The following is a 24,286-nucleotide window of genomic DNA, read 5'->3' on the forward strand; positions in this document are numbered from 1 at the left end:
ACTCTTTGCTCTTGCTTTGCTTTTTCAAAAGCAATTATCAGACCCACACGTTGATGAACACTTTTGTGTATGCAATTCTGTTTTCCAGCCTGTAGGAGATGCTGTGGTGGGGAGAGAAATGGCAGCTAAAATCGTATTTGAGAATCCTTTAGAGTGCACCCTGAAAAGAGCCACTTTGCGCATCGAGGGCTTGGGCTTGCAGGCGACAAAAGTGCTCTCCTTCGGGTAAACCCTGCACATGTTCAGCATTTTCATTTCAGTGAACCAACCTCTTCCCTGATCCACACGGTTCAGAGCTTAACATCTTTAGAGCTAAGCTTAAAAAAACGGTCTTTTTTGATGTCATTATATCAATTTCACCATTTTATTTCTCATTTTTGCTTCTGGTGTTGATGCAATCTTTCCTTCACCCTCAGGGACATTGATGGTCTGGCACCAGTCACCATGACAGTGAAGTTCACTCCCACTTTATCTGGTCAGAGGAAACTTCTCGCCTCTCTGGACAGTCAGCAGCTCATGCAGGTTTATGGCGTTGCCGACATCCTCGTCAAGGAGAAGTGAAAACACACGGGAGCTTAAATTCAAAGACGCTGTGCATTCGTATAGCTGGTGCTGTGCTTAAGTGAGAAAGGATTATTATAATAATTATGGTATTTGGGTTCTGATTAATAATCACTGCTTATTGCTTATTTTTTCAACAAATCTTAAAGAAAGTACAAAGGAAAAGAACAATTAATTTTTTTCTTTATTATTTGGTTGTTTTTATGGGACTTTTAATAGATTTAATAGATTTTAATTGTTTACCTTTGAGACTTTTGTGGATTTTGTTTTCTATATAGTGTGTCTATATACATATACAGTATATTTACACTGATCAGACATAACATTGTGAGCAGTGAGAGGTGAAGTGAATAACACTGATGATCTCCTCATCATGGAACCTGTTAGTGGGTGGGATACTAGGCAGCAAGTGAACATTTGATCCTCAAAGGTGATGTGTTAGAAGCAGGAAAAATGGGCAAGATTTGAGTTTGTGGGGTGTTCCCGGTCTGCAGTGGTCAGTATCTATCAAAAGTGGTCAAAGGAAGAAACAGTGGTGAACCGGCAACAGGGTCATGGGCAGCCAAGGCTCATTGATGGGCGTGGGGAGCGAAGGCTGGACCATGTGATCCAATCCAACAGATGAGCTACTGTTGTTCAAATTGACTGAAGAAGTTAATGCTGGTTCTGATATAAAGGATAGAAATACTTCTAAAACACTACAATTTCTTAAAGTCCTGAGTGTCTACTTTCATATGAGCTTCATATTAACCTCCACTGTGGTGTGGAACATGACAGACACTCAATTATCTACATGGACACAATAAAAACAAGAGGAAACTTCATTTTCTGGCCCTATAAATGAATGAAATAGACTCCTAGTAGTAACCTCCTTATTCTTTCCATCTATCTGTTTTTCCTCTAGTAATGTACTTTCCACACCCACCACCACCACCCATCATCTACTCTCTAGTAATAATACAGTCTTCTTTAGTGGGTGTGGCACAAAGCAGAACCCATCCAGGCCTCCAGGTCACGTTCTCAGTCCCATAATCATTCATACCCCTTCAAATAATGGTGTTTACTTGGACTACATAAGATACTTTTAAGATACTTTATTCAGTGTTACTTTACCATTATCTCTCCTCTGCATAAGCTTTAATAAGCTTTTTACACTCTTTAAATTCAAGACCTCTTTAAATTCTACTCTATTTGATCTTATGAGACTTTATCCAGTTTGTAATATTTTTTGGATGAAAAAGAACATACATTTGAAACAAATTTTGTTTCATAATATTATGAATATTATACATAATATTATATTATGTTTAATAATAGTTCATAGAAGACAAAACTCACACTAGCTTGTACCTTCTCAGATGTTATGATATGCTTCTTGCGTGTCTCTGCAACATTCATCTCTTAATTTTTTCCGTCATCACTGCTGAAGTTAAATGGTAATGGTAAGTTGAAATGGTAAATAATCACATCGTGTACTTCATTCAAGCTTTGTTTCTATGACGACCGGCTGTTACGCTTATTACACTGTGTAAGAACATTTCATTCATGACCTTGTTTGCTTTGTCGCTGGCATTTCATTCCAACTTCACCCACACCTTTTATTCCTATTACACCTTTTATTACACCTAGTATATACTGTGACGGCGCCGCGCCCGCCGCCGCACGCACACTCCGCTCCTCGCCTCCTTTCCCAGAAAAACACACACAGCGGCGCTTCAGCACCCTGGACAGCGGCGCCAGCGCACAGAGGAATCAGATCAGCACCACGGCCAGCTCCGCTAAATTAGCGCGCAGGGCGGAGTGGGAGAAAGCGCGCCAAAATACTCTGGGCCAATCAGAAGCGCCCTTAAAGCCTTCACCCTCCAGCAGAGCAACACAGCAGAGAAGTTGGCTCTGCCGGCCATGCAATGTGAGGAGCACCTCCTACTGGATTAATAGATGCTATATGTGGTGTTTCTAGGCAGGTTGGACTGAGAGAAGCTCCGTGTGGTATTGCTGATGCCCAGCTTCCTTCCTGGGTCTGCACCAGGCATCTCCTGACGTCATCAGGCCTGGTCAGGACCCTGCTGCCTGCTTCTTCATGCTGTTTCAGGGAAAGAATTGCCTTAACTGACTTTTTTCCCTTTTCTTCAATCATTCCTCCATAATTTCCTTCCTTGCCTTTTTTTGTTGTTGGTGATTAAAAGCTGGCATTGACATGCTGCCTGGCTCTGTGTGTTGTTCTCTGTCTCTGCTCAGTGTGCTACAATACATTATACATATATATATATATATAGTAGATATACACTGATCAACCATAACTTTATGACCGCCTGCCTAATTTTATGTTGGTGCCTCTTTTGTGAATGTATCCATGATATACATGGTAATTAAAAAAGACATGTTTAATTTACCCTTACACTTCACTTAATAGATCTTTTCAGAACTTATATCTTTATAGAACTGTGTGCTAATTAGTGTTAAAAGTCCTGGAAAGCAAACCTGGAAGTGCGTAAATCCCTTAGACGCTACATACGGTGTCCAATTTATTCATTTTGATTTCTTTAACTTTGTGAAAAGTGATTGATTAAACAAAGCTTCTCCACCGACGCTGTTTGCTGAAGAATATTTAAGTGACACATGAACAAGTCTGCGCAGTGTATCAGCTCTTTACTTCAGTTTATTTTGTCATTCAGCTCTTTATTTTGCTTTATCCCTCGGTTTGAGTAATCTGTCTGGAAGTAATGCATCATCACCGAGTTTTGCTCCACCGTACCTGTACCTGTATCCGAGTGTCGTCATGCGCTTACGACAGCAAGTGCTTTCCTGATTTATTCCATGAGATCAGAGTCTCTGAGTCATGATGAGGTTTTACTGAGGATTGACCACATTTTGGCTTCTGATTTATTCACAAAAATCTGAATGTGAGCTTTTTGTCCAAAGGGTAAAAAAAAAAAAAAAAAAAAAAAAAAAAAAGAGCTTTAATAGTACAAATGCCATACCATGTTTAATTTCCAGTTCGATTATCAGTGTATTCGACTCTGAGTCGGATCTTTGAGTTGACTCTTTGACGTGTATTTGAAAGAAATCCTTTGAGATGTGGAAGAAATAAAGAAATCTAGAAAGTTTGAAATTTGTTTATAGGTTGTTGAATCTGCTGAAGTTTAAACACAACTGCATCACCGGTTCTGACAAAATAAAGTATTCTTGTTTTTAAGAACGATTTCTTATGAAGCAACACCTGAAAACTTTACAAGGATGACCAAATACACATACAAGTGACTTGTATATAATGACTATTTTTAAAGCCTCCCCCCCCACACACACACCCCTCGCATCATTATCTTTATATTTAGCAGCGTCCATGCCATCCTCCCTCTAGAAATGACAATTCTGTTTTTTTTATAAGCTTTTATTAGACTCACTGCTTTCAAATAACTAGTGCAGTGTTCCTTAATTAACCTCGCAGGGTGAACCTTCATTTCACACAAAGTCTCTTTTAACACACTCTAGAAATTCCTTTTTTTCAAACAGGTCAAATAAGGAAATGCAAGGAAAAAAAATATGTATAGATATTATTACTAAATATTAGTGAACAGGTGACACTTTATTTTAGGTAGTCACAATGTTTTGTTAGCTGTTCCAATCATTACTGGTATAGTACAAAACAGAATTTTGGCAAAAAAAAAGGTTTTTTAGAGTAAAGTACTTAAGTCATTTTCAACCTTAAAAGTTCAAGCATCTTCCAGTGTAAATCTAGATAACTCAAATTTGAAAAGTAATATCACTGTCAACATAATCTTCAGACATCTGTCAAAAAAAGGTTCTGTCCAATCTTAATCTGCTCTCCATTTGTGATCAGCAAGGTCTGCTATAAGTGTAAGGACTCGGGTGTTCACTGAGAGCTGTTTTTTGTTTTTCCTTGATTCAACTTTGGTGCCCTTCCCTGGGTTTATGCAGAAGAAGCACCTGAAAAAGAGAAGGTAATGACTGAATGTTGCCCTCAAATATAGAAATAAAGGGTTAGTTAACCAAAAAATAAATTCTGTCATCATTTACTCCCCCTCAAGTTGTTCCAAACCTGTAACAGTTTCCTTCTTCAGTTGAACATAAAAGACATTTCAAAGAATGTGAGTAACCAAACAGTTACTGGAGCCCATTAACTTCCATAATATGAGCAAAAAAATACTATGGAATTCAATGGGGACTTGAAACTGCCTGGTTACTGATATTTTTCAAATTATATTTTGTGTTTAGCAGAAGAAATTCATAGTTTTGGGACCACTTGAGGGTGAGTAAATGACATTTTCATTTTTGGGTGAAAATATACCTTTAACCACAACAAAACATTTGTAGAGAGTATTACTGTAAACAATGTCATTTATTAATTAAATCTTATGGAAATCAGCATTGCAACATTCTTGAAAATATATCCTTTGTGATCGGCAGAACTCAGAATGGATTTAGAATGTCATTTTTTCACCATGTAATGTTGGGGTGAACATTTCTGTAACACTTTACAATAAGGTATCATTTGTTAACTTAAGTTAGCAATTTCAATGAAAGGGCTAGTACACCCAAAAATGAAAAGTAGTAAATTATGTTCTTTTGCACAAACAAAGCAACCATGACACTTCATAATTTGAGATGAATCCACTGGAGTCTTTACTACCTGTCCGGACTTTGAAAGTGCTAGTTGCAGAGACTGTCAATAGAGGTACAGAAATCTCTCAAATTTCATTAAAAATATCTTCAGTTGTGTTCCGAAGATGAACAAAAGTCTTACAGGTTTGGAATGACATAAGGGTGAGTAATTAAAGGAGTAGTTTACTTCCAGAGTAATAATTTACTGAAAATGTACTCACCCCCATTCCAGGATTTTCTCCATATAGTGAATTTCATTGGAATTACGTGACGTGTGACACTCATCTCATAATGCAAGGCAAGGATTTGTGATTAAAAAATATATAGATTTTCTTTTCTTTTAGAAAACAACCAATCGTTTTGCTAGATAAGACCCTTATTCCTCAGCTGGGATCTTTGAATCTGCAACAAAATGACAATTTGGACAAATCCTGGAATGTTTTCCTCAATAATCTTAATGTTTTTGCAACTGAAGAAAGAAAGACATGAACACCTTATTGCATGGGGATGAGTAAATTATAAGTACATTTTTATTCTGGAGGTGAACTAATCCTGTAATGACAATTTTTGGGTGAACTAACCCTTTAACATGAACTAAGATTGAACGTCTACAGAATTTATTAATCTTACTTACTTTCAACATCAGTTAATGTACTGATCTAACATGAATAAACAATGAACAACTGTATTTTTCTAACAAAAACAAACATTAAACTGTTACAAACGTAATTCCCATTGTTAGTTCAGTTTAGTAAATACTAGGGATGCAACAATACAGTTAACCCATGGTTCAATACGTACTGCGGTTTTTAACCACGGTTTTCGGTTCGGGTGGATTGGCAAATTAAAGTTTTTTTTCCATTATTCTTTGCTTAGGTGACAGGAACAGTAAGTATGTTAAGAAGAAAAAAAAACTGGTTTTAGTTGTGCTCTTTTTTTCCCATTCCGCTATGTAATGAACCGTCAGGGTGAGACAACTCTCTGTTGCCCGCAAGAGAGCAAGGCTTTGCACTTTAGCCAATTGGTTTTAGATTTTTTTGTGCGTTTTTTCGTAGCGATCAGGAAAAAAGGACGTGTCGGTAGTGCGTAACGCGGTTCGAGCACTTTTAGTTGCCAAAAGCCCACATCACCGATCACAGAAAATGGCTGCAAATCTTTAGCAATTATGATGTTATAATTATTTTTTGTGTCTCTCGGAACCAGTTGTGTCTGAATGATGGAAGGAATCAGATAGGGGACTGTTGCTTTTTGGGTTCCTGTGTTACCTGCTCTGCCATCCTGCTTCCACACAGTGATATCTCTGGGTGATGGAGCTGCAGATGTGTGGTCATGTTGGAAGTATTTCCATGTCAGTATGTAACTCATGTGTAACACTGCTTAAACGCAGTCATTTGTTTTGTTTAGCATTTTAGTTTCATCGCCATCATAGTCAACAACAAATCCAAAATGTTCCCACACCACAGATTTGAAAGACGGAGCTTCTTCCTTATATTTGTCTCGCTTCACCGCTCTACAGGTTTAGAGTGAAATCTGACACCAGCATCGCAAGCATGGTTACCGCTCCTAACTTTAGCGCTCACTGATTGGATATTTACTCGTGGGGAGGCGTGTCTGTCTCAGCGCATAGACATACAGTACAGGCAAACACAAACAGGCGGTTCAGAGAGTAATAAAAAAACATGGTTATTACTGTTTTATGGAAAAACCGAAAAACCACTGTTCACATATGTGTATTGAAGCGTGGAGGTTGTACCGAACGGTTCAATATTATATTGAGTATTGTGGCATCCCTAGTAAATACATTACCTAATGTTAACAAATGAGACTTTACTGTTAAGTGCTATAACAATTTTGTGTAAAAGAACTGGTTTAATGCCTACCTTTGCATGAACTCAAGAGTAGAACCCAGTTCCAAAGGGTAATGGATGTTAAAACAGTAGTAACTGCCAAACATCATCCACATTACTGCGATGAATGTAGAAATGTGCTGAGTTGTAATCTTTTGTTCGATGCTCAGCATGAATAGTAGATTGCAGCACCAAGGATGAAATATCTTTGAGTAACTCAGCAATTGCTCTGATTACATTGCTTTGCTCTGATTCACCCATGACTGAAACAGAGAAAATAATTAATTTGGTGTCTCTAAAATTTATTAAAGATATATTTGGCCCAAAAATGAAATTTCTGTTATCATTTATACACCATGAAACAGTTACAGAAACAGTTCTTTCTTATTTTGAACATAAAAGGTATTTTCCAAAAAAGCAGAATGTTACTGGTGCCCAGTGACTTTCAAAGTATTTTTTTCTTAGCACATTTGATTATACACATTCTTCAAAATATCTTCTTTTACGTTCAATAGAAGAAAGAAACTCATACAGGTGTGTAAATGATGACAAAAATGTCATTATTTGGTCAACTATACCTTCAACATGTGGGGTGAGTCAGTCTTTTTCAGGTCTATTCAGCTGTGCAAACAACAGGCAGTGAAATATTATGATGCAAAAAATATCAGTTTGGTTTGTATTATTTTATTATTAGCATCAATTACCAATCCAATCCAATGTGATAACAATGAAAGACTGTCTCCTCATTTGTAATGACAAACAGTTGGCCCTTTTTGTATACAGTTCCTTTATACTGTATTTCCACAGAAACCCTTGGTTCTGTTTCACTAAAGCTGAACTGACTGACTGCATCTTTGACAGTTTCACTGTAAAGCTCAGAATAAAAAGGAGAACTATCTTTCATATGCAAGAATGGGGGACAAGACCCAGCTGTCAAATAGGCCTGAAACAACTGGTGCCTTTCAGAAAGGGTGTGATACAAATTTTTAAATTCTTCAAATGTCTGGTACATCTTTTGAAGTAACTATGCTTACTTCCGAATCTCATTGTCCATCTGATCAATGGGCCAAATTTGAGTATCAGACCTGGATAGTGTCGCAGGTAATGATGTTTTGGTTTAAGATTTACTTCCGGAAAGGCTGCTTTTCTAGACGCCAAGTATTCTTGGATAAGAACCTCCAAATAAGCTACCTGTGACACTGAAATTTTCTGAGCGCAAATCAGTTCAACAATGTCCTTTAGCTGTAGAGTTAATTGCCAAACCTTATCTGAAGGATCCAACACTGTATCACCAAGTATAACAGGAAGAAGGCGTAAAAAATTCCAATTTTGAATGGCCTGACCTGCCAGCTTAGGTCCATGAGAAGTGACTTCACAAGGTTTTGTGAAAGCATCAGAGCCATTATATTTGAATTGCCTGATTCGACGGTTAAGAATTGGGTAAGTAAACCACTTCTTCTTAACAACGTACTTGACGTAAAGAGCAACATCATAAGACAACACGCCTTCGAAAATGTCGTGACCTAGGCAAGGTGGCAAGCCAGGTTGGCACACTTTAAAGTTCTTCAAAGAGTTGAAAACTGAATCAAACTTTATGCCTTGAACTGTTTCATTTTCGGTCTGTAATTGGTTAGCAACAGCACTGAAGCCCTCAACAGTGCGTAGCGGACCACATAAATTTGGGTCAACACTCTGGAATTCTTCTTTAGTAATTAAACAGTACCTGCAAAAATAGCTAGACTGACTAAATTTTCGGTGAATCCACCAATGCAGTGCGATCCTAAAATGTCTCCAGCAATGCAGTAAAGAATGCCTTTTATAACAGACTGATCTGACAAAGTAATTCCTTTTTCCTCAAGGTTTTTCAGGTCTGCTACTAACTCAGAGAAAACACTTTCATGGCCGAAGTCTTTAAAGTCTTTCTCTCTGCACAACATAACCAGCTGCCATTCTGTTCTGTGTTTGACCTGAGATGAGTTGGCAAATTAACAAGAGAGAGGTATACAGCCAAAATTTTGTGTTTTTTTTTGTGCAGACCCTAAAGGGTTAACCACCTCAAAAGCATCCTGACAGAGCAGTAGCTGGAGGCTTGGATTGTCTTGAAAGAAATCCCTGCACTTCAGTATTTGGCCATCTGTGCAATCAGAAAGTACATCACTAGAGTTTTTTTCAGGCAAGTGCATTGAAATGCAATTCCTCCCAAAATCTGAATTTGAATCAGACACTTCAATGTGTCTTTCACAGGTACATAGTATGCAAATTGCTCTGTCCGATTCTCATCTCTACCTAAAAGTATTCTTTTTGGTTCAACATATTTGAATACTTTTTTAAAGGTCTGACTTCTTGAATACTCTGTTCGCATAGGTCCTTTATGACACACAGAAAACAAGTCTGATTCCTTCACAGTAGCAAAGATTTGAGAAATTGTCTCATTGGGTAATGACAAATTCTGCAAAAGTGAATGTAGCTTACTAAAAGTATATGTCTGTCCCAATTCGTGAATATTTTGCATCTCATCTACAATATTTTGTATTGTAGATGTAGAAGCTGGAAGAAGAAACTGTCCTTGTTATTTCAGATAAAAAAGGCTAATATTTCTCAAATACAAATCGTCAAAATTTGGAATTGAGCCCATTTCACTTACTTCTGACTCGCCTGTATTTGGATCCAGGTCAGCAGGAAATTGCTCAGTTGAAACAGCCGGTATCTCAAATGCAGAAGGCTGATGTGACTCATTAATGCTGTTAACTGAACAGTTCCTGTGCTTCCTAGACATATGAGAGGTAAAAGGGGACTTGATTTGAAAAGCACCCTCTCACTGGACAGTAAACTGCATGACCTTCCTTTATATGGTTCTTTAAGTGAGCAACAAGACTGGGCACATCCTGGCACTACTATGACTACATAGTGACATACTGCATGTTAAGGCCGTATTAACCATTGCATATGCAGTCACAGCAGTCGTAGAGCTGTTATGGCGCCGATAAAAATGACTTTTAAATGCTCTGTATTTGGAAAACGACTGTTTGCAATCAACTGCGACACAACTGAAAATGGCGCGAGGTTCGTTACAATGCAGTCTGCAGTGCAGAACATATTCACCTCAGACTTTGCACTGTTAAACTACAAAAGCAGCAAGTGTACATTTTAATGCATATTTAAAACTTCCTCATAATGAACTCAACTAATAAACAATGTGAGATATCGTTTAAACAGGAAGTTTGGCTCGCCAGACTACTAAACTGCGTTACACACGTTTTCAAATAAAAAAAACGAGCGAATTCGTTAATTTCCAATGTGTTAGGATATATATTAAAAAATCGTAAAACGTTACCATCTAGACAGCCAACAGGTCCATGTCATGTGAGTTATAATGGCGTTAAAGATAAGAAAATTAAATAAACGCTTTACATCACAAAAGCTGTATTAAAATAATTAAAACAATTATTGAACTTTAATTTTACAGAATGAGCTTATTTGTACTCACCAGACAGACTTTGTGAGGAAAAAATTAGCAGCTCACTGAGGTTGGTCTGTTGTTTGCTGTTCCTGAGAAAAAACGCCAGTTGAAAGGGCAAAAGCGCCAAGGCACTGGCACATGTGAGGTAACGTCTTGAGCACTGATTGGACATGTCAAAAGGCAATAAATTTTAACACAATATGATTGTTAAAAATACTGTTTCTTTGTATTATGCAGCGTAATGGTACATACTGGACAACTGAAAAGCCGAAAAATATTAAGTCTGAACTTCCAAACAAAAAACTATGTTTTTCAACATATAGGTCATAATATAGGCCTATATTAAATGATATTTTTAAATGATATATATATAGTCCTCTCTGAATGTAAAGGAGTCATTAAAATCTAAATGATCATGTAATATAATTAATGGGAGAGACAAGGGCAGGCCTAAAATGGTTTATTTTCATAGAGGTACACACACATTCTTGTTGACCATATCATTGTGATTTATTGTAAAAAACAAAAACAGAAGGGTAAAAAAGTTAAAGTTTTTAAAAAGCAGTCATGCAAAAGTATCAAACCTTCTTGTATTTACATTAACAGTATTTAACTGTTAATTACATGGTAATTTCATGATTTATAATTTACAGTTTTTTACCGTTGCTACTTTACAGTATTTCACCGTTAAAACTACGGACATTTTTTTACAGCGAACATTACATAAAAATGCTCTTTCCAAACGTGTTATTCTTGCTTACTCCTTCTCCCTAATTTGCCCCTGATCTTTTGGGCTCAGCCCCTGATGTTTTCAAATCCTAGAAACACGCCTGCCTTCAAGCATTCATAGGCAAAATTTATAATCTAGACCCTATTTGTGACAGATGTAGGCAAGCTCCTGGAAGCCTTCTACATATGTTTTGGACATGCCCAAGTTTTTTTTTAAATTTTTTTTTTTAAACTCTGAAAGTCACTTCTTTACTTTTTAACAGTTGTCCAAGAGTAATGTATTTTAAACTAGTAAAATGACTGCAACTCTTTTAATTCCTATGTGAATTTAATGTGAATTCCTGCTTTTTTGTTTTGAGTTATTTTTTTTAATTGTCATTGTATGATATAAATTTCTTTCTTTCTTTCTTTCTTTCTTTCTTTCTTTCTTTCTTTCTTTCTTTCTTTCTTTCCTTTTTTGTTTTCTTTTTATTTTCCTTACATATTAGTTCCTTATGTCTATATATTCATCTACTTACGTCATGTCATTGTTCGTGTTTCTTTCTACTTTCATATTTTAACTTGCGCTAATGGTGTTCTTTAACTTTTGGTAAATAAAGAGATGTTTAAAAAAAGTCTCTCTCTCAGTTCACTGTTGAGATTACTGCTGCCTGGTGATGAAGGCATCCAGAGTTTCACTGCATCTGACCCAGAATCAGCCTGCCAAAAACACACACGGCTCACGGCCTCACTCAGACACACAGACACACTCAGAGTGTGTGAGGAGCAGCTGCTCAAAGGTCAGAGCACAAACACGCACGCACACACACACACACACACACACACACACACACACACACACATGTATACAGAAAGTATCACAGGGTCAGTTTCACATCATGTCCAGAAGAGGGAAGTTGTGAGCTGTTAGATTCAAGATTCAAGAAGCTTTATTGTCATTTGAACCACATAAAGCTGACGAAATGAAACAACGTTTCTCCAGGACCTGGTGCTACATAAACATACAACATAAAGATCAAATACAAAAAAACAACAACACAGAGCTTGGACCAAAGTTTTTGTCCTAGCCACATGAAGTGCAGAGTGTGGATGGTGCAAAGCTAGGTGCAAACAGTGCAAAGACAAGACCGTGCAAAAACAATGCGTACAAAAAGGCAACACAAAAAACAGGACACTTAGCGCCGAAAAAGAAAAAGAACATGTGCAATGAAGTTTAAAATGAAATGAAATAAAATGAAATGATGTACAGAATTGAATACGATTAAATAATAAACATGTCAAGGCTTCCAAATAGTCATGAATTCATGAGCATGTCGTTTCTTTCTCATTTGTTTAACGGTAAATATCACTTCTTTTGTGACTAGAATATGAACTGATGCAGAATCGTGTCTTCGAAGACCCGAATGACCTGAGCGTCTGGTTCTACTACCACTGGCTTCTGGGAAGAGGTGTGTGAGAGTGGGTGTGTGAGAGGGTGAGTGAAATGGTGTGTGCTGCAGTATTGGTTTTTGTCATTTTGTCGATGATGATGGCATGCTTTGGTGTTCTCTTCCTGGTTCCTGCACCAGCCGAGCGTGAGGAGCTGATCAGCTGTCCGTATGTGAGCTGAGAGGGAGAGAGTCGCTGTGGCTTTCTCCAAACCTGTGTGCCGCGCCTCTCACTCCGTAACAGCATCAGGTGTGTACCTGAGAGAGTGTGACATTAGAGGACGCACTAGAGCTGATGGGGAGGTTAGTTGGTTATGATAATCTAGTGTCGGCTTCCCACATGAACAAAGCAGTAGTGGTACAGTATTCGTAAAGAAAGAAGACTTGAATGATCTGACTAGCGTTGGAATTGTTGCTCTGACAACAAAAGTCACCATTTCAAATGCCCTGCCATTCCTACCGGACGCTCGTGCGCTACGGAAAGTTCTCCAGCGCAATTAAATCTATTCCGTTTGTGTATAAAAAAATGTATCTAAAACACATAACATGTTTCCGACAATATTTCCTTATGTATTTAAACGACCCCTAATCGTTTGACTCCTGATCATTTGATCACTTCAGACAATGGTTCCGTGGTACGTATTGTATGGATCAAAAATCATTTATTCTAATAATTCATTTTAAAGGCTATAAGTATAATAAAAACTCATAAATGAAAATAGAGACATTAAGATGATGAAGATGATGATGATAATGATGGCTCTGATATGTCTGATGTAGAATCTGTAGATGATGATTTGTACTCACTGCACGAAATGAATCATTTCTTGGACAAAACATATGGAAAGACAGTAGGGGTGAAGGACTGTTTTCAAGGTGTAGAGAAATTTATGGCATCAGTGATTGTGTTACAGTGTGAATCGAGCTATGAGGCTTTAAGCAAAAAGAAAAGGACTAAGGAAAATGACAAAACTGTGATGTAACAAAACAAAAAAATGAATCAGTCACTCCGGGTGTCTTTTCTTTTACTGAACTTTCTTTTCCTGTCTTTACTTTCATCTTTTTCCCTTCTCTCATGGAGCACTTAAAAATAGGCTCTCTTAACATAAATGGGGGTAGAGACAAGGCGAAACTAGCAAAACTATCACAGTTCAATAAGATAAATCACATAAATGTAATGCTTTTACAAGAAACATACACAGACAGTGAGAATGAGACTGAGTGGAGAAAATGGTGGGAAGGTGAAGCAGTGTATAGTCATGGGACAAATCTCAGCGCAGGAGTAGCCATCTTATTTTCAAAAAACTTCAGTGTAAAGCTTTTATCTATAAACAAAACAAAAAAGGGTAGAATTTTATTAGTGGAGATTGAGTATGATGGTGTTTTTGTTTTTATCAATATATATGCTCCAACTAATGGCTCAGAAAGAGAAAGAGTCTTTATGAAAATAAAAAATGCTCTTAAAAACTGTAATGAAAATGTGTGTATAGGTTTTTTTTTTTTTGGGGGGGGGACAATCCAGTACAGCTCTATCCAAAATAGTTACAGAGTTTGACTTAATAGACATATGGAGAGAAAGAAACATGGTTGAAAGACAATACACATGGATTAAAATTACAGATAACAAACTGAGTGGAGCCAGGCTAGATCGTTTATATATAGTAAAAGCGCGGAGCAATAGATTAACTAACATCACTCCAAATGGTTTTACAGATCATCATCTTGTTACTGTTGCTTTTAACATGAAACAAAGGTCAAAGCCCAGGTACATCTGGCGTTTTAATGTTAAAATGTTTCAGGATATTTCTTTTTGTAATAGTTTTAAATTGTTTTGGGAAAACTGGAAAAAGAAAAAAAAATGTGTTTAAGAGCCTTAGCCTATGGTGGGATGTAGGAAAGACACAAATAAAAATGTTTTGTCAAAACTATGCATGTCACACTATTGGAAACTCTCGAAAAAAAGCCTTTCAGGAAGTGCTAACAGAGTCCCTAAAAGAAAAAAACACTCCCAACCAGTTGTAGGCATGCGGCTCTATCGCTCCTGTCAAAGAAGGGCAATCTTGGGCTTTTAAAAAACTGGAGCTCACTGTTGTGCACAGGCTATAAAATACTGTCCAAATGCTTTCATTTTTTTTTCAAATAAGCAGGAAGGGATTCATTGTCAGAGACAGAGAGAATTCTACTGAGAATTGTTGATGAAAACTCAGATATTGAGTTGTCTTCTGAGGAAGATGAAGATGCAGTGTTTGAGGCAGAGGCATATGACTCGGATAGCTCAGTGAATGAAATTCAGACAGGGCAAACAGAGGCAGGAGATTCAGAGCAAGCAGAACCGTCCATGTCCAGTTGCCGTCCACTCTGGGCCAGGACTACAATGAACATGTTGACTTTATATTCTTACGAACATGCGTTAATCTTTACATTTACACTTATACGTTATTACTCACATTACTTATGTAACAAAAATCATTTATTCTAATAATTCATTTTAAAGACTATAAGTATAATAAAAACTCATAAATGAAAATAGAGACACTAATTTTAACTTATGAAGTTTCAATCCCCAACTGGATAATCCTCCCATGGCCTGTCTAGGTTATCCAAACATTCAGATGTACTGGGCCTCAAACACCTCAAACAGTTCAAATAGTGGTGGAATCCATGACCAGAAATTGGTTCTACAAACTAAGAAATTCCATTAAGATCATCAATTCGCCAGTATGTACCGGGCAAACCATACCCGACTGGATTGAAGGTGTTTGTCTTGGCCACACCAAGTGGTACGGTTTTATATTTTGTGGTCTACCAAGGCAAGACCACCTTCAGAGTCACAGAAGGATGGGGCACTGGAGAACAAGCTGTCCTTCATTTGGCCGAATCCGTTCTTTGACAGGTTCTTTACAACTGTTGACCTCCTGGATGCCTTGATGGAGAAGGGGCTGGCAGGAACTGGAACTCTAATGAAGAACAGAATTCCAAAAGAGTGCAACATTACAGGGGATCAGACCATCAAAAAAAAAGGAAGAGTGGCATCTGAGATGGTGGTCAGACGAAGTTCTCCTGAACTCGCAGTCATTAAGTGGTTTGACAACAAGCCATTGCCTCATCGTTGCCTTATCCTCTGCCTATGGCATTGAGCCTCAAGACACACGCAGTAGATGGTCTAAGAAAGACAAAAGGTTTGTCCAGGTGTCAAGACCATTGACAATTGCTGAGTACAACAGCAGCAAGGGGGGTGTGGACATGGCTGACAGAATGCTAAGTTTCTACAGGATGGCCACTTACACTCGGAAATGGACAGTGCATGTAATTTTCCACTTTTTTGATCTGTCAATCACCAATGCATGGCTTCAGTATAAGACTGAAGTTCCTTGAATTCAAATTGCTTTCGGTGAGTAGTTGATTACTCAGGGCCAAATAGGACTCTCCAGTGAGAGTGAAGCTGACTACACTCCCCTCAGCCAAATCTCCCAGGATGAAGCACATGCAGACCTAGTTGTACAAGGTGTCGCAGACCTAGTTGTAACAGCAAAACATGTGATGTGTACTAAGTGGAAGGTGTTCCTTTGTGTTTCAAAGAAGGGGAATGCTTTTTGAAATATCATACTCCATAAATAAGAAATAGATCAAAGTCCCAACATATTTACACCACAAAACAGTGATGTCTTTAGTCATAATTCTTATGTTGACTTTGGTATTTTCTTTGGGATTTACTTATTGTCATAGTGGTTCAGTTTTACAGAATGTACACTGTAGTGGACACATGATATTTTTAAAATAGAAGCTTCTTTTTCAAAAAATATGTTTTTAGTATACTCACTGCTTTCCAAAGAACTGAGAAACTTAATAATAAAAGTAATTGGGAAACATGTTTTTTCTTGGTTGTCAGGAGGATACATACACCACTCAAAGTTAAGGATATTTGGCTTTTGGGTGAAATTTATAGAAAATGTAAAAAGTTCATGCTACAGTGATATTATATCATGAAAGTAGGGCATTTAAGTAGAAGCATGCAATGGTGATTTCCTCATCTCAAACAATTTATTGAAACAAAAGCCAACAACAGTGGTGGGTATACCACAACAAGAAATGTCAATGTCTCAATAATTTGTCGTGTGCCCTTGACCATCAATTACAGCTCAATTACATACAATGATGTCTCATGCTGTTCACGAGTCAACTTATTGTCTGCTGAGGCATGGCATTCCACGCTTCTTGAAGGGCGGCCCTCAGGTCATTGAGGTTCTGGGGTGCAGGGTTACGAGCCTCTACACGGTGACTCAGTTGATCCCATAGGTTTTCTATGGGATTCAGGTCTGGAGAAAGTGCAGGCCACTCCATGTGAGGTACCCCAGCCTCCAGCAGCCGTTCCCTAATGATGCGACCTCGATGAGCTGGAGCATTGTTGTCCATGAAGATGAAATTAGGCCTGTGTTGTTCATGCAGGGGCACAATGACTGGATTAATGATGTTATTCAGGTAGTATTGGCTTGTCACTGTACCATTCACAAGATGTAGGGCAGTTCTGTATTGAGTAGACACACCTGCCCAGACTGTAACACCACCACAACAGTGGCTGATGCATAGCACTCTCCTTGACTTCTCCAACATTGTTGGTGGCCATCATTTCTGCTCAACGTGAATCGACTTTCATCAGAGAACAGCACTGAGGCCCACTGGTCCCTCGTCCAGCGTAAATGCTCCCTGGCCTGGTGGTTGTGGAATAAAATTCTACTGTACTCACTACTAAAATCTGACTCCAGCTCCACACTGACCCGACAGCTCAGTCTGAGTGAGACTCACAGTTAGTAAGGCCTCCAAACTAAATAAGCCAATCAAGCAGACTAGATGAATGCAGATAAGAGATTTTATTTTGTAATCAGCGCTGACACAAGAATTGAGATGCTCACGCATGAACGTCCCAACAACCTCTACCCGGGGAACTCCAACTACAGCCTTTATATACATTTCCCTTATCTTTCCAATGCAACACGTCACTGGTTCTTTGCCAAGCCAATCCCACCCATTTTTCTTTTTTGGACCTTTTAGGTTCTTTTTTACACCATTATCTTTGAATTTACAACTTTTCGAATACCATTATAATTAAACTTTCCTAAATCATTATATTAAAAATTGGGCGTTTCCGCCCCCACCTGTGGTATTGTCTTCGGCCTCACTCTCTCCAACACCTCATTCTTCCTCAGGAGACAGCATGGGTAAGTTCTCAGTCCTTCAGGGGCCAACACCCTTTCTTTTTATTTTTCTACATTACACTCTACACTTCACGGCTTTTCTGATTTATCCGCTGTCTTCTACGTATGTACTCTAGATATTTCACCTGGTACCACCATTGCCATCCAGCACGCGCTGCGTTTACTTCATGATGAGATCACTGCCACTCAAGGTACCAGTGGAGCGAAGATTGACCCTGATAATCTAGGGTGCGTCTCTGCCATTGATTGGTCCAAGTTTGGAAAGCCCGGTACCCCAGAGAAAGCCTGCCAGACTGACATCATCGATACAACTGTTTGTTCTCCAAAGCCCTTGCAGCCTGTGTGCAAGGCCCGTGACAGGGCAACATGCCGCGTTAAACCCTATATTGTTCTCAAGCTCAAGCAACCTAACGAATAAACCTTACCTGAGAACTCACTCCTGCTGTCCCCTGATTATTTCACACTACATCAAACACACACCACATATATCCTCATTTACAAAATTATCTCCCACATGGTATAGTCAGGTACCCTTGCAGGTCGTCAAGCACACAGACCACACTAATGTAAATGGTTTTGAATGGTCTGACGTGACACTTGGGTGCCTCTCACCTCCCTTAAATGTGCCTGGAGTTGAGTGGCATTCATCATCCGGTTCCGCAGGGCACTGTTCACAGTGAAGCGGTCATCATCGTGGGATGTGGCCAAAGGATGTCCACTTCTATGCCTTTCTGTGACTCTTCCAGTCTCTCTGTATCTCTGTCGCAACCTGCTGATGACACTCTGTGACACTTCAGTGGCCACTTCCCTCTGAGAACATCCTGTTTGAAGCCTCGCAATGGCGAGGTATTGTTGATCACTTGTTAGGTGTCGTCTTATGGTCTCATGATGTCAAAATGTGAACAGCATGATGAAGAGGACTGTTTAAATACCAATTCTAATTGAACCAGAAAATGTATTGGTCGATTCATGGATCAAACACCAGATGTGAATTTTGCCGTTAAGTACCTTGTTAGAGAACACCAAGTTCTGTAAGTTCTGTAAAGTACTGAAACACTGAACAGTTGGACATGTGCATTCAAAAGTGCAGAGTAGGTCAATTTAAGTTCACCTGTAAAGGTTATAGTGCATTTTAGGTGCATCCTGAAATTTCAGTTCTTGGTTAATAAAAATACTGGACACTTAGGCTAGTGCCTACAGGAATATGCCTGATTAGCACGTTCCCAAAGGAAAAGGTTCTACCAAGTGTTTCCAGGAACCACCAGGATCCTGACAAGGATGAATGAATGATGTGAAACCATATCCTTGAGCTGCTCTTAGGTCGGGTGATAAAAGCATGAAAACTTTACTTGAAGTGACGTTGCACCTTCTGCAAATGTTACATGACTGGGTTGTATGGTGGGACAGTTGCTCTGTCTAAGACCACTTTTGCCACATCAAGCAACCAAGATACCTTCTACAGTCACAGTGGGCAGAACTCACCCTGGCTTACTTCTTGACAGACCACCAGTCATGATTATATATTCAAGGAGAATATTGGATATTCTGTGTGTGTGTGTGTGTGCACGTGTGTGTTACAGGCCTTATGCCAATGTTATCACGAGGCACCCTAGTGACTGTTCCTCTAGTTGACAAGTTGGAGAACAAGCGCTGGCAAGCCAAGATTATCGAACAGAAAGACTCCAGGATAAAACTGTCCATCAGCAGCCCGCCTACTGCTCCCATTGGTCGCTACAAGCTCAGTGTGATCACATGGAACCTTAAAGGAAGCACCAGGTTTAGTCCCAAGCCTGAAAATGATATCTACCTGCTGTTTAACCCCTGGTGTAAAGGTAAGTCTGGGCAGAAATATGATAGGATCACGAGATTCCACTTTTCTGGTGTAACAACCCTGTCTGTCATCTTCAGATGACACTGTGTTTATAGATAAAGAGAACGAGAGGAACGAGTATGTTCTGAACGATGTGGGAAAGATCTACTATGGAAATGACAGTCAGATTGGAGTCAGGAACTGGAACTTTGGACAGGTATTACATCTTTCATCATTCCAGTGAATAACTTCTTATTCTCAACTCACCTTCAGAGTTATGTATTTATAGACGGGAAATTGTGCTGTGATGTCATCCCATTATCAAATTTAATACCAAGGTATGTTTTTTGACTGTGTGTCATGGTATGTGCATGCAGTTTGCTGATGGGATTCTCGCAGCATGTCTGTTCATTCTGGAGAAGAGTCAAGCACTCACTTCAGGTTTGGGAGACCCTGTTAATGTTGTCAGAGTTGTTTCAGCTATGGTGAGTGTCTCTACAGTCATAATTTAAAAAAACCTGGAGCCTATATTAGTGAATGTATAATCATTATTAATGCCACATTAATACTTTATTTTTAAATATTACGTGCATAGATGTATACACATTTATATTTGGATTTTAGGTCAACTCTAATGATGATCAAGGTGTGGTGGTAGGGAATTGGTCCAGTAGCTATGCAAATGGGACTTCTCCAATGTTGTGGACCGGCAGTGTGGAAATTCTGACACAGTACCACAAAACTAAAGGAAAGCCTGTTAAATATGGCCAGTGCTGGGTCTTTGCTGGGATCACCAATACAGGTGGACACTCAAAGTTGTTCTGTAGTGTTAGTTACTGGATTAGTTTTTGTAATTGTGGATTTTTCTTTCACACATTGTGCCATTTTATTCATTTTCTCTCTGTGTTTGTTCATTCTCGCTGTATCCCTTAACCCAATCCCAGTTCTCAGGTGTTTAGGCATTCCCACTCGCTGTATCACAAACTTCAACTCTGCCCATGATACAGATGTTTCCTTGACGACGGATGTGTATTTTGATGAGAAAAGGAGGCCAATTGAGAGCCTCAACAATGACTCGATTTGGTACAAACATACACCTTTCTCATTTCCCACATTTCCCAATCATTTTGTGCAGAAATGTAATTCATTCTGAAAGCAAAAAGAAAGGCATCTAATCAAACCTGAACAGCATATATGGTGTATCAGATTGCCTGGGCATGTCTCAGAAAAAGTTTTTTTTTCTTAAAGTAACTCTGTTAACCCATCTGCAGGAATTTTCATGTGTGGAATGAATCCTGGATGGCTCGGCCTGACCTACCGGCTGGCATGGGGGGTTGGCAGGTGGTAGATGCTACGCCTCAAGAAACGAGTCAGAGAACATTCTGCTGTGGCCCCACCCCTGTGTCGGCCATCTGTGATGGACTGGTCAGTGTCAAATACGATGCCCCGTCTTCGCTGAGGTAAGTACACTTTTCAAATATAGTAACAATAGAGCCATTAGAAGAGACTCTCAGAAGATCCCAAGACCTTATATAGCAAGATCAGTGCCCATGACTTTGGCATATCCAAAAACCAATGGAAAAGCCTGGACTAGAATCTAGGGTTTTTTTTATTTAGTATTCATTGGATAATTAAAAGCTTTCTTAGCTTTCAAAACAATTGATTTGGAAACTTTGCTTATAGAAACACACACAAACACACACATGCATAGTAGTAGTTGAATGTGTTTGTGTGTTTGTAGGTGAACAGTGACAGGATCTTCTGGCAGAGGAACACTGATGGCACCTTCACTCAGACCTCCGTTCAGAAGAGCTACATAGGCTGCAACATCAGCACCAAGGGAGTCGGGTCTGATCGAAGAGAGGACGTCACACACCTTTACAAACACCCAGAAGGTGAAAAAACTCATCACACATCAATTGTCTTTTCTTCACAATCTTTTCTTCAAAATCACAAAGTAAATTTTTTTGGGGGGTGGTCTCACCTTTCTGCTACACATCATTAGGGTCTAATGCTGAGCGAGCTGCTGTGGAAACTGCTTCCCGCTATGGCTCCAAGCCTAACACTTACCCCGGACCTGTGGCCAGCGATGTCACATTTATGGTAGCTGTGAAAGGGGAGGGGTCGTGGGTGGGTGAAGATGCTCAACTGTCATTCACCCTGAAAAACAGCAGCCCTGAGAAGCACAGTATTGAGCTCTACTGCCAGGTGACGGCCATGAAGGGCACTGTGAAGAAGGATGAAATAGCGGTAAAGCTCAAATCCAGTGAAGGTGTGAAATTACTATGCATTAAGACATTAATAGTCCCAGGAAGGTTGTATGTTCAAATCTGTTGTGTTCCTGAACAAGGTCTGAACTGTGCACTCACCTCTTGTCTTTCTTCTGATCCTCTTTAGTCCACACACTAGATTGGACTGTTCCATATGACCTGTATAAGGACCAGCTGGTGGACCAGGCGGCGCTGATGCTCACCGTGCTTGGACATGTCATTGAAACCAAGCAGGTTCTGGCGACCCGGTTCAACTTCCGCCTGCTCACGCCCAAACTCACCATCACCGTACGTCCTCACGTGACTTCCATGTTTTCTGTTTACAGAGGTTAAAGTTCACTTCAGAGATTAAAGCAGCACTATGTGGAACTTCTTAATCTTCCCTGAGTGTAGGATTTTATTATATAGCTTGGGTAAAGAGATCAAATGCAAAAATTCTTCTTTGAAAGAACATGGTGTAGTGTGCATTAGTACCCCAAAGATTGTCAATTATTTGTCAGTAATTACATTTCCCCAAAACAATAACTTCCTGTTCTTACTTACATTATAGCAGCTGTAAACTGGCCTTCCCTTGCCAGCTTTTCTTTACTGTCTCTCATGTTTTTACGACCTAAAATTTATTACCAGGAAACCACAGTCCTAAGGACTTTCCTGTGGAGGAAAACTTACTGACTGTTACAAAGCTCTGACATTGGAGACTCCTTCCGCAAACATTTTCTTACAGAAATTAAATACAGAATATTACCATATCAACAGTTGCAACTGTTAGATGATATTAGTACAAAATGAATTAAGGCTTTCTAACTAACCAAATCTACTGTTTATACTAATTTTAAAGAAAATCAGTCAAGACCTTCTGACCAATCAGACTCAAGACTTTACTAGAGCAGTGTTATATGCTGGAAATTGTTTCCTTATAATAATAATTTTATAATAATTTATAATAATGTTACACTAAACCTGGTCAAAAGGATGAAGCCTAATGATGCTTTACTAGCAATTCTGCTTTCCAGACTGTAGGAGATGCTGTAGTGGGAAAAGAAATTGTGGCTAAAATCACTTTTAAGAATCCACTGCCACGCGTCTTGAAGAGCGTCAAGATCTGCATTGAGGGCTTGGGCTGGCTGAAAGCAAAAAACATTGTCTATGGGTAAACCAAGCTGAGCATTAACTTCATGTAGAACTCATATCCAGTTAATTTCAGTAGGCTCTAAATTTTGTTTGTAAAAATTTGAGTTTTATTTAAAAAAACAAAAACAAAACAAAACCAAACAGATTTGCCTTTGACCTTGTGACTATCTTTCTTTCTCATTCAGTGATGTGGCCAGTCTGGTGACTATCACACACACGGTGAAGTTCACTCCCACTTTATCTTGTCAGAGGAAGCTTCTAGCCTCTCTGGACTGTCAGCAGCTCACACAGGTTCACGGTGCTGCCGACATTGTCGTCAAGGAGAAGTGAAATGTCACGGGGGAGCTTCAGCGCGATCCCAAAGTACACACTGCTTGCTGTCTGATATATGGGTCTAGAATATGCAGATGACATGGTGCAAGTGATTATTTTCCTTTCTTAAAGCTTTGAAACATTTAGAATAGTTTTCACCTCAAGTTCCTGTTTGAAACATCATCCTGTAGACACTTGAGTGTTTTCTCTCTGTTGCTTCAGTAACATAACTGGCTGATGACACTCTTATTAGTGACTGTAGAACTCACTGAAGAACATTAATTCCATTTAAACATTTAGTCATTTTTCATTATGTTTATTAGAGTATTGTGGTTAAATAGTATTATGCTTGTATGCTCTGCTCTGGTTTTCTTTCTCCACACTGCTATTTGCACTAAATCTGTTTGGTAATAAACCAGCTCAAGAAAGGGAATGCCTTATGTTTGTCCTAATTATATGAACATGTGTTTAATGCAAATGCTTTGATATCTGGGCTAGTTTAAAAACAAAGCTCACATTAAAAAAAACTGTCACTAAAAAATTTCTTTCACTTTAATCTAAGATCCTTATGTTTAAAAAAGGTGTGTCAGGTTCTTACTGGGGAATTAAAGTTCATGGGTGTGATTTGACTTTTTGTTAATTCTTCATTCATCATATCACGCCCTCTGTTTAAGATGCATGACTGGAAGGGCAAAAAGGAATTTATATATATATATATATATATATATATATATATATATATATATATATATATATATATATATATATATATGTATATATATATATATATATATAATTTATATATATATATATATATATATATATATATATATATATATATATATATATATATATATATATACATACACTATATTGCCAAAAGTATTCGCTCACCTGCCTTGA

General features: G+C 38.6%; 1 protein-coding gene and 1 pseudogene across 1 annotated transcript in view; both read left to right on the top strand.

The window, feature by feature from the left end:
* The window catches only part of LOC131365516 (protein-glutamine gamma-glutamyltransferase K-like), a 12,470-nt gene extending 10,372 nt beyond the window's left edge, over positions 1-2,098 (top strand). The window contains exons 14-15 of the mRNA XM_058409115.1: positions 89-225; positions 417-2,098. Coding sequence (XP_058265098.1) covers positions 89-225; positions 417-561 — 282 coding nt within the window. The 3' untranslated portion in view covers positions 562-2,098. The remainder of the gene's footprint in view (positions 1-88; positions 226-416) is intronic.
* LOC131365858 (protein-glutamine gamma-glutamyltransferase K-like) lies at positions 2,058-23,401 on the top strand (annotated as a pseudogene).
* Positions 23,402-24,286: the final 885 nt, after the last annotated feature.

The sequence above is a fragment of the Hemibagrus wyckioides genome, linkage group LG15 (genome assembly GCF_019097595.1).
Source record: "Hemibagrus wyckioides isolate EC202008001 linkage group LG15, SWU_Hwy_1.0, whole genome shotgun sequence".
Lineage (NCBI taxonomy): Eukaryota > Metazoa > Chordata > Actinopteri > Siluriformes > Bagridae > Hemibagrus > Hemibagrus wyckioides.